Source organism: Sinohyriopsis cumingii, chromosome 15 (genome assembly GCF_028554795.1).
Source record: "Sinohyriopsis cumingii isolate HCF-2022 chromosome 15, ASM2855479v2, whole genome shotgun sequence".
Classification (NCBI taxonomy): Eukaryota; Metazoa; Mollusca; class Bivalvia; order Unionida; family Unionidae; genus Sinohyriopsis; species Sinohyriopsis cumingii.
In genome coordinates, this window is record NC_142975.1 from 62,712,414 (window position 1) to 62,724,152 (window position 11,739).

General features: G+C 41.6%; 1 protein-coding gene across 1 annotated transcript in view; it reads left to right on the plus strand.

Moving 5' to 3' along the window:
- The window catches only part of LOC149781937 (uncharacterized), a 110,037-nt gene extending 98,530 nt beyond the window's left edge, over positions 1-11,507 (plus strand). The window contains exon 6 of the mRNA XM_089935033.1: positions 10,112-11,507. Within this exon, the coding sequence (XP_089791159.1) occupies positions 10,112-11,242 (1,131 nt within the window). The 3' untranslated portion in view covers positions 11,243-11,507. The remainder of the gene's footprint in view (positions 1-10,111) is intronic.
- The last annotated feature ends 232 nt before the right edge of the window (positions 11,508-11,739 follow it).

Below are 11,739 nucleotides of genomic sequence, written 5' to 3' on the forward strand. Positions count from 1 at the left end.
GTTAATAAGACACCCACTCTTGGAGGATGCTACTCTTTTTCTCTTGGGGTATTTTCTTGGATTGCAATGCTTTGCGTGTGCGGCCAGCAATAGGTGTCGAAGAGGAGAAGGATGTCTGAGCGGGGGATATCGGTTCTTGTTTCACTTCTGTCTTCACTTCTGTCTTCACTTTCTTTTTCTCTTGCGAGGAAGAAGGGGTGGCCATCATCTTTTTAATCCATCCAATTCTGGAGGTAGGTGGTGTTGTTAACTTGCGTACTTTTTCTGGTGGAGTTTGAAACCCTTCCTCTTCTTCTCCTTTTTCTGTCTTGGTCACGGGTACTGGTGGTACTGGTACTGGTACTGGTGATGGTGCTGGACTTTTCATCAAGGTCTTAAAATCTTTCAGAGTGGGTAGAGCTGTTTCGTCTAAAGCTTTCTGGTGAAAGAGTTGCAGTCGTTGCAAGAGTTGACCGTACTTTTGCGATTTTTCTGTTTCGGACAAATCTTGGCGATCCATCAAGGACTGCAATTCGTGTTGTAACTGGGACATCTCGCTCAAATGGGGATTGGGAGGTAAATGCGGGGTGTGTTGTTCTTGCCACCGATGGTATTCCATCCATCGTTTGTAAGGTACTAAAGCTAGTTTTCGTCCTTCCATGGGGTTGTCAGGGGTCGATTCTGAGATCTTGGAACTTCCGAGGCCTTTTTATCTTGCTCCCACCAGTCCTCCCAACATGGTTCCCAAGACTCCTTTCAGTATGGGGCCTAACAAGAGAGGTAAAATACCTCCACGTTGCACTAACATCTTCTTTTTTTGACGAATGGGAATTTTCTTTTGAACCATTTGGCGAAGAACGTGACGATATTTGCCTAAGCATTGTTTCTGGTGTTTGGACAAAGGGATCGTGCCTTTCAAAACGTTCAAACAACATTCGCACACGGTATCGATGACCTCTTTGGAGGTTGTTTGAATGCGTTTTTTTTCGTAGGGGTGGAGAAGCTTTGGACAGGACAGATAACATGTCCCCAAGTTTGACTAAACGAGAAGGCAGTCCTTTCCTTTTCTTTCATTGGGGTTTAGAAGAGGGATGTTTTCTGGAGGGTGACATCTTTGAATCTTCAGGAGCACCAAAAACACTGATACCCCGACTTGGTCACAGACATTTTTATACTGGAACGCGTCGCCACTGGTTGCCTTTACGTCGTATCAACTTCAGGACAGGCATGACACGTCGTGCAGGGGTACGCAACGGACTAAATCGAGCCAGTTCTTGCTTGGACAAATCCAGCAAACTTTGTAACATGCCCGATCTTTCTTGAACTTTGATTTTGGGAGAAGGTACTTTGTGAGCAGCAGCCACTGCCACTAAATTGGAAGGTCCTGCCACTGGGGAAGTTCTTTTGGGGGTCATCAACGGAGAAGTTCTTGGTGTGATCAACGTCTCCAAGTACTCTTCAGTTCTGGGTGTCATTAACGGAGAAGTGGACAAACGTGAAGCTGCCGGAGACGCAGTCACCGCCGTGGCAGGTCGTGGTTTGCGAGTGTAAGGTTGCGTCCTGGCCGAAGTGCCTCTCTTGCGACTAGTTTTCTTCTGTGGACTTTTCTTTTTCTGGGGGTTTCTTTTCTTTTTCCGGGGTGGTGTCTGGTCAGAGGAGGGTCCTGCCACTGGAGAAGTTCTCCTTGGGGACCTGGTCTTTTTCTTCTTGGGGCTTCGTTGGACTTTTGTCTTGGGGATAACTTTGGGGGCATTAGGATCCCATCTTAAGAGTGAGCGAATGATGACCCCTCCTAGAGTACCGCTCCCTCCAGGTTTCAAAATGATTTGTTTTTTGGTTTGAGTGTCGATGCGGAGATCGGCCAGTTGGACCAAAGCGACTTTGTTTCGATCGAAAAAGCGTTTGGTTTGATGAGGAATCTGAATGATTCCTTGGAGTAATTGACGTGCCGTCACCGTGAACCATCGTAAGACTTCTTTGAGACTAGCTTCTAAGACACGAGCTCGTATTTGTGGATTTTTTCTCGACTGATGCCATACAAGGCACGAATCAATTTGACGGGAAGATGCGACTGAAGGGACGTCATGTTCACACTGTGTGAGACAGACGAAAAGGGTCTGAGGTTTTTATAGATTTTTTTATGGGGAGTGAAATGAAGTCGAGGACGGAGACGTGTACAGGACAGGCCCTCCGTCTTGGCACCAGTGGTGAAACAAGTGGGTACGAAATCGCAAATCCTCGGGAGTCGTAGGTTTCAAATCGACGAGTAAATAGGCGTGTGGAGTTTGAGTGGCATCGTCGTACGCCTGAGTCAGCCAAGGCGTTCCTAACTGTTTGGCTAAGACTTGCACTTGCGATTTATCTTGAGGGCTTTTAAACAAGACCACGTAATGCGCATTGAGACTAATGGTGCGATGGGCTTTACTTTGTTGAAACAAATTTTGGGTGATGTAAACGACACTGGCATTACGGTGATGCCCTTTGCGCGTGAACCACAGTTTAATTTCTTCTTCGTCTTCTCCTAACATGTCGTCGAAAATGACCAAATGGGTTAGACGGGAGTCAGAGACAATGCCGTCGTCTTCTTTAGGAATGCCTTCCACAAACACGATGGAATCGCCTTGACTTTCTCGCAAGAGGCTGTACGCCGATTGCCACTCTTTGTAACACCACACGATTCGTTGAGGGGGTCGATCGATCAAATGATGTTTATGTTCGATCAAACGTTTGACGAATTCGGTTTTGCCTGAACCGCTAGGTCCAGCAATGAGCATGTTAAAGGGATGGCGAAGATACAAAGCCTCCCAACTGGCACGATCTAAGTGTTCGTCGATGACTTTGACAGTAGAGGAAGAGGGAGCAGAGACAGCAGAGGTAGCCATGGTGTGAGAAATGTCACTTGTGACACGAAAAAACAAACAAGACAAGAGTTTATATACTTTTTCAGAACACGTTTATTGAATGTTTCAAACATGAATACGAAAGACAAAAATGCATAAAAGCCAAAGGCTTAAGTACAAGAATAAAAGGCACATGATAACCATGAACGTGGAATAAACACAAGTGTCTGTACAACATGTTTTGGGTAAAGTTCTAACCAGTTCTATAGTAGGGGTAAGGTCACACAAGTGTCCTCCCGAAAGGGTCTTTCAGGCCTGTCCACGACAGTCCTGTCCTGGGTGACGGGTTCTTCTGGCACCGTCACTAACACAGGTTGAAAAGTAACTTTTTTCCTTGAATAACTCTCGTGCATACTGGGCCACCTCTTGTGTCCAAGCCTCAAAACCCTGGTCTCGGTGATGTCCAACATTTGACTCCTAACCAATCTGGTTTCTTCTTCGTCAACGACATGGTAAGTTACTTCAATGAACAATGAACTATCGATCTTGCCTAGGGTTCCTTTTCATATACAGACCAATACCGACGTGACCGTACGGTAAGGTGAAGTGATTGGGAAGTCGCACTCGCTTCTGGTATACAATTTGATAGACTTTTTCCAAGGGTCGACTGACGATGTGGTGAGTGGGTAAACGTACAATCTTGTTCGGTTGATAGGTGGTCACTTTAAAGTTTGCATCCTCTCTCGATTGCAAGGCTTCTTTCAATACCCCAAAGTTTACCACTCGACTGGTACGATGATTCAGAGTCAGTCCTTTCACTTTGCACGTCGTGTGCACTTCTCCTTGTTTGTCCCGGTATTCGTAGCCGTAATTTTTGGGACCGCCACTGACGAAACTTAGAATCTTATCGTCGGGATGCTTGTCTGTCCAGGCTCCTAAACGGTCTCCTTCGATGTCAGGGTGCTGTTGAATCGGGTGATGGATGTAAATGCAACTGTCCGTGTCAAAGTACAGGACGCGTTCTTCTAACAGTTCTAAAGCTTCGTACAATTTTAAGCGAGCATGAGCTGTCACGTAAGCCGCAATGATGACATTTCCAAAAGGGTCGTCTTGTACAAAGTCCAGATCTTCTTCGTAATTGACCAAGATCAAATCCTCTCGAACGACGTCCACGTGTTTCATGTATTTGGTTTTGTCGTGAATCATCTGGAAGTAGCGGGAAGGTTCTGTCAAATATTCCGTCTTGGGTAAACACGGTCGTTGTGCCATTTTACCCCACAAGCAATTTAACATCACTTTGGCAAACGATCGCCTGCCTTCGTTTTTTTCGATGTGGTCTGAAGAGATGCCTTCTTGTGCGTAGTATTTCTCTTTGAATTGTATTTGGTCTTCGGGAGTGTGACACCAGGAAGGATAGCCGCTGGCTTCTTGTTTCAGTTTCAAAAAGGCATCCACGTAGTCGGCGAAAATGCCTTTCTGAGTAGGGTCACCCTTGTGGTACTGTTGTGTCTTGGGAAAGTGGCAAATTTCGTACACTTCTAACAGTTGGTATCCCATGTCCAGAGCTTTGAACAATTCCACGCTGACCCAGGTTCCCGTCAAGGCACGTTCTTCCTGGCTGTGATGGCAAGGTTGGTCCTGGTTGCACGTTTCGGCACAAGTACGGCACAATGGAAACATCAGTTTGCCTTGACAATGGTGAGGTAAGACGGGATGGTATAGGTTCGTGGGAGGCAAAACTTTACACTTGATCAAGCCTTCGTATTGTCGAATGTTGACCAGGTCGATGTGTTCCGTGAACAATTGCGGGTGCCCTACAGGAAAGCGACAATATTTGCACACGTAGGGATACAGCGAACACACGTCCAAGTATTTGATTTCTTCTCCTTTCTCTTCGTCGGCTTGGTACAGCAAACAGGTGGCATTGGTCCTTCCTCCGTACAAACTATCCCTCGGGTTCAGCGGGTCCATGAACTGGTAACTTTCCACGAGGCGTTTAAACTCGGGATCGGTTTTCAAACGGTGATCGCACTCGTGTTCCCACATTTCCACCACTTGGTATCCTTGCTGTTCTAACTTTAGGCGTCGCTGACAAGTGTCCTGGTACAAGTCTTCCATGGTTCGTTGCAAAAACTGATTTTTAGTGCCACGGTCAGGGTAACAGACGGGACATCCGTGAAATAAGCAACCGTTAAACTCGTACACGATCTTGGGGTTTTCTAAGTCCCAGCCATCGACCGAATACGTTCCGATGGTCTTTTCGCCTCCTCCGTTGCGGGCATGCTGAATCCATTTGTCTTCCTTGTCGCACAAATAATGTAACCAACGTAGGGCTTTGACCGAGTATTGACGCTTGACATAGTGGGTCGTTTGAGGACTGATGACAGCCACGGTGTTTTCAGGCATGAATCGTTGGCGGTACACTAAGGAACACGCTTTGGCAATGGTGCAAGCTTCTTTCAAAGGATCGACCCCTCCGTGTTCCATGAACAGTTCTCGAAATTTTCCACAGCAACGTCGTAAAATGTCCACGTCGGAACGACAATACTTTAACATTTCTTCCTGAAAGTCGAAAGGGTCCGAGGCGTGAGCTTGGTACCAAGCGTAGAAAGCTTCTCGTTGTTCGGTACGCATGTTGTCGGGGTCGTAATAGTGAGCCTCAGGCAAATGGGGTAGAACAGCATGTTGATTGGCTTCCGTATTGAAAAAGTGTGGAAAGTACCCTTTAGCCATTTCTGTCATTCCAAACGTTTTAGGCATTCGGCTCAAAGGCATGGCCAAGTAACTCATCGAATCTTTAAACTGTACTTGTCCCACTTGCATGAAAATGATTTTGGCTCCGTTCAGGGACTAAAGAGACAAAAGTCAAGATACCTGTTATTATTGTAAAGAAAAAGGACATTGGTCTCCAGATTGCCCAAAAAAGAAACAAGAGGAGTCAGAAGAAAAGAAGGATTCTTCAGAAGAAGAGAGGGATTCTTCAGAGGAAGAAGAGGAAGAAAGAAGACAGGTGAAGAAAAAGAAACAGGAGAAGAAAACAAGAAGGGAAGAAAATGAGGTAAAAACGGTGAAGAAATTCAAAAAACAGAGAGACTAAACAAGGAGAAAGAAGAAGTCAATGAACTTTTAATTAAAGTGTTCTGTGGTGAATTGTGAATTGGATTGTAAAAAAATGGATAAAAGAATACATGAATGATATAAGGTAAGTGTCTTTGAGTTTTGATTTTAAAATAAGAAGCTACACTCACGCACTCATACACAGACACGTACTATAAGGGTAAAATGGGTGGGGTTTAATTTTGAGTTATTGGCAAATTGAAATTGTATTTCTTTTCGAGAAATGTGGGTGGCCCTGAAAAGGGCCTTTTTATTTTGGTGTAGGGGTGAGTTTAACCAATCAACTTTAACTGCCTTAAGCCTTTGCCACGGCCAAGGCCTACTTCTGATGATTGGGTTGAAATCACTAAGGGTGGTACGACAGGCTTAGTCACAGGGTTGGCGTGTTTAGCTCGGGAAGGTCGTATTCTCTTCGGTCGTGATAAAGAAGTCTGATACATTTGTTTCAGACTTCTTAACTCCGCTAAAATGTCCAACAGTACCGTAGCCGTTTGATTTTCACCCTCTTGTTTTTTTGCTGCTACTTCTTCTTGCTGTTGTTGCTGTTGTTTTTTTCTTACCTCTTCTTGTTGCTGTTGCTGTTGCTGTAGGAGAAAAGCTTGTTCCGCTTCCTTTTGTCGTTGCATAAATTTCTCCAATTCTTCTTTCTGTCTCTGTCTAAAATTCTCCACTTGCGGTAATGAAGAAGGTAACGAAGGTTCTGGAACAAATTCTTGCGAGGTAAGAAAATCCACAAAATCCCAGTGTACCTCTTCTGAAAGTAAGTCCGGGTTCCCTTGGGCAGTCTCCCCTGCTGGTGCACCCCAATGGATCGTTTTCTGAGTTTCCTTCATGTTGAATCACTGTCGCATAGATTGACTGCACACAAGCGCTAACGAATCTATATAGACCACGTGACGTCACAGACTGCTCTCTTCGGATTGGATGCGAGCTGACTGAATTTTGTAACGCGTGTTCGGATTGGTGAATGAATTCAATCCGTTTCAATCCTTCCTGTACCTATAAATAAGCACAGTTCACTGCATTGATTCACCTATTCTCGTCGCTTCAAGATGTGGACCACAGTTGAGTCATCCACCCTTGTGTCTTCCATGATGTTTAGGACGGACATGCTCATGTATGTCAGGTCCAAGTGGACTGTTGTTGATAGGACAGATACTGGTCAATGGATGAGGAGAGTTTACATAGAAAGACAAGGATGTCTCAAGAGGGTACTTGTGTATGGACCGGTAGTTAGAAGGAGTTTAAGAAGAAGAAGAAGAAGATGTGACAGATGCCATCTATGTTAATATTAATATTAACATAAACCCAAAGGCCCTTTTCAGGGCCAGCCATATTTCTCGAAAAGAGATAGCCTTTCCATTGCCTATCCCTTTTCTAAATTTAAATTTAAATTTAAATTTAAAAAAAACTTTTTTTAAAAAAAAAATAAAAAATCCCATATTCAATTCCCCTTGTCCCTAGACAAACCCAAACTCTATTCCTATGTTAATTTCCCTTGTCCCTAGACATACCCAAACTCTATGTTAAATTCCCATTGTCCCTAGAGTGACCCACGATTTTTCTCCATGTTAAATTTCCATTGTCCCTAGAGTGTCCCAGGGGTCTTTTTAATGCTAAGTCCCATTGTCCCTAGGGTATCCCACTTAACTACTGATTAGTTTGCACAGATTCTCTATAGTTTTTTCCGAACACATCATTGTTCAAGAGGTCGAAGTAACCTTTTTCAGAGTAGTTCGTGGCGCCTGTATGCAGATCGGTAGTCATCTGAATGTATGAGGCCATCAAAGCGTGCTGGCGAAATCCAAGCATTCGATGGATCTTGTTTGCACGCATGCCTAATTTGATATGTATCCTCATTTTAACCATTAGATACCCACTCCGACTAAGCATTTCAACAGAATAGTGGAGAACTCGCCCCAAGGAGAACTCCCCCTGGGAGAACTCATCCAAGGTGTCAGGAGAAATCGCCCCATGGTGGTCGGAGAAGTCTCCCCACTTCGCCTGGAGAAGTCGCCCGAAGGATCATATATAGTAATTTTGAGATGTCGCCACATGTTTGTTAAGGCTTTATTAATTTTTGTTTTTCTTCAACTTAACAACTTATTAAATTTATAAAATTTGCAATTTTTCAACTTTTCCGTTTGATCAACTCCGCTTTGGACTTAACGAAAAATAAGTGTTATCTATCCCTTTTGCTTTGCTCTTCAAATCATTAGATGCATTATAATATTTGTAGAGATAGTGTTATTAATATTTTGTTAAAATTACATTTACATCTAAAAATGAAAAGCGTACTAGATGCAGTATAAGTAAATTTAATCGTCGGGTGAAAATGATTTTGGTGATCAATACATTTTTCTTCAGTTCTTCAGTTGAATGCTTCCAGATCATAAAAATGTCATCTAAAAATCTGAACCAAAGAGATGGATTAAACTTTTCGTTTTGAATAAAATCCTTTTCTAATTCACCCATGAAATGGAAGAGTAGGCCTGAAAATAATTATTTTCCAAGACAAGTTTTTATTATTTTACAAATACCTTCGCTAAATAGTGTGATATTATTAGGATTGTTATCAAGAAAATATTTGCACGCTTCAATACCATCTGCATGCGGAATGTTGGTATATAGTGATGTTACATCTAATGATACCAGTATTGAAATTATCAGATAGATGTGGAATAGACTTCAACTTTTTAATGAAAGTTGTTGTATCTTTAATGCATGAAGGAAGTGATTTCATTAAAGGTTGTGAAACACTATCAATAGATTTGGATAGGTTTTCAGTATATAAATTACAACTTGGAAAATGTACAGGTAAATTATGGTCAGGATTTGTATGAGTTTTGGGTAATATGTAGAATTGACATGTACGTATGTTAAGAGGGAATTATTATTTTTAGCAATCTCTTTAATGTATGTTGAATTTTTTTATTTAATTTCTAATTGACGTTCAATCATATTGATTCATAATAATAATACTAGTTTTTGACTTATAATCCTTTTTAATAACTATACTGTCGTCATTCATTAGATTATATACATACTTAATTTCGTCCTTAGAAATATTACTATGATATTGGTTTTTATGATTACCAGTTAATATCTCTTTTGTGATCGCGTATATATAACATATAAATATGAATTACGTAAAAGATGACTTAATTCTGTTGTTGTAGTTGTTGTTGTAGGTTTTAACGCCATTTTTCAGCACACGATAGGCTATACATGGCGGCCAGTATTAATGGTGGAGGAAGAACCCGGGAAAACCCTAGAAAGAACAACCGACCCACGATAAGCTACTGGCAAGCTTTCTCACATACCCACATTGGCTGAATCCGAGACTCGAACCTACGCAGACAGAGGTCAGATGGCAGTGATCCGTAACGGAGAGCGCTTTAGACCACTCGGCCACTCAGGGCCCTCACTTAATTCTGCTATAAAAAGGTTATTTGGGTGACAAGTTTTGGGATGACTTCTCCAACCAATTGGGGCGACTTCGGGCGAGTTCTCCATGGGGCGAGTTCTCCGCATACCATTTCATCACATAATTCACACTTAAATAGTGTTTCCGTTGTATATATCCTGGCACTACATACTTCACAATTAAATAGGTTTTGTGTGGGGAGGGGGGTCCGTCGTAAGTATCTTCATTAGTTCTATTAATACCCCCTACCTCGTGGACGGGAATTAAACGTTCCTATATGTATCAATGGAGCAATTTTTCAACGTATTGTCAGAAATTCAGCGTACATATCTTTAAAGAAATCTAGTAGTTTTCTTATCTATTATCAGAATTACGCAGATGGGCTCGTACGGTTGCTTGAAAAAAAAAAAAAAAAAAACAATGGAGGACACTTGTCTGCCATTCTCGCGCGACCTGTTGATTCAGGGGTAGTCAGCGATCCTGTTCGGGCAGATTTGGCCATAATTTAGTTGCCTCCCTTTTATTTCTTTTGCAGTATCAAAATATGGACTCTTATCAGAACGTAAAAAAAAAATGGCTGATAAATGTAAACTTACCTTTTTCTTTTTCAAATGAATGGTGTTTAGCTGTATATGAATATAAATTATGTTAAAAACAATCGTGCAAGAAACAATTCTGTGCATTTAGGTACATTTCGAGACGCTTACCGTGAATATTCAATGAGAAACGGACTTGGATGTGATTCGCGATGCTGTGCGGAATGAAGTATAGAGAAAAAACATTTACATGTGAAGTCTGTGATGCAAGGTATAGTTACGCTATAAATCTACATATACACATGAGGAAACATACCGGAGAAAAACCATTCAAGTGTGGAATATGCGATGAAGTGTTTAGTCAGAGTGGACAATTAGAGGTGCACACGAGGATACATACGAGAGAAAAACCATTTAAGTGTGATGTATGTGACGAAATGTGTAGTCAGAGTGGACATAGGCTGAAGCACATGAGAATGCACACAGGAGAAAAACCATTTACATGTGAAGTATGTGATCTGAGGTTTACTGGCAGTAGTAATCTAAATGTACACATGAGGAAACATACTGGAGAAAAACCATTCAAGTGTGAAATTTGTGATGCAAGATTTAGGAACAGTAGTAATCTAAAGATGCACACGATGATACACACAGGGGAAAAACCATTTAAATGCGGAATATGTGATAAACTCTTTTGCGAGAGTGGACGCCTGAAGAAGCACATGAGAAAACATACTGGAGAAAAAACATTTAAATGTGAAGTATGTAATGAAATGTTTAGTCAGAATGAACATGAGATGAAACACATAAGAATGCATACTGGAGAAAAACCATTTACTTGTGAAGTATGTGATGCAAGGTTTACTAACAGTAGTAATCGAAATGTGCACATGAGGATACATACAGGTGAGAAACCATTTAAGTGTAAAGTATGTGATAAAATGTTTAGTCAGAGTGGACAGTTAAAGGCTCACATGAGGATACATACTGGAGAAAAACCATTTCAGTGTGAAGTATGTGACGTAAGGTTTAGCCAGAGTGCACATATAAACAAGCATATGAGAGTACACACTGGAGAAAAACCATTTATGTGTGAAGTATGTGATGCAAGGTTTAGTAAAAGTGGTAATCTAAAAGCACACATCATGACACATACAGGAGAAAGACCATTTAAGTGTGCATTATGTAAGAAAATGTTTTGTGAGAATGGAAACCTCAAGAAACACATGAGAAAGCACACTGGAGAAAAACCATACAAATGTGAATCATGTTATAAACTGTTTAGTCAGAGTGGAAGTCTGAAGGTGCATATGAGGATACACACTAGAGTAAAAACCATTTAAGTGTGAAGTATGTGATAAACTATTTAGTCAGAATGAACATCTGAAGGTGCATATGAGGATATACACATCTGGATTCATGTGCACTTAGGCATAGTCATCAAAATGTACACATGGAGAAGATGTTAGAAGTGTAAAGCTTTTATTAAATGTTTATTTAAATAAAGTAAGAGCCCAATTCATGGTACACACGAAGATGCATAACTGGCAAAGAAATATTTACCATATATACTTGCATATAAGTTGAATAATTTAGGAAATAATAAAAGCCTGGAAGAAGGGCGGGGTGGGTGGGGGTGGGGTGGGGGGTGGGTCAGCTTATCTTAGGGCCAAGGTCAAAACTTTGTTGACTGCCATTATGGCTGTAAATTATGGGACAGGAGAAGATAATTTGTTTCATGTCCTATGACTTATATGCATGTAAAAAAATACATTTTTAGTGTCTCAACACTTTGCATGTGCATATATTCTGATTTCTCCAACATGACATTAAATTAAGG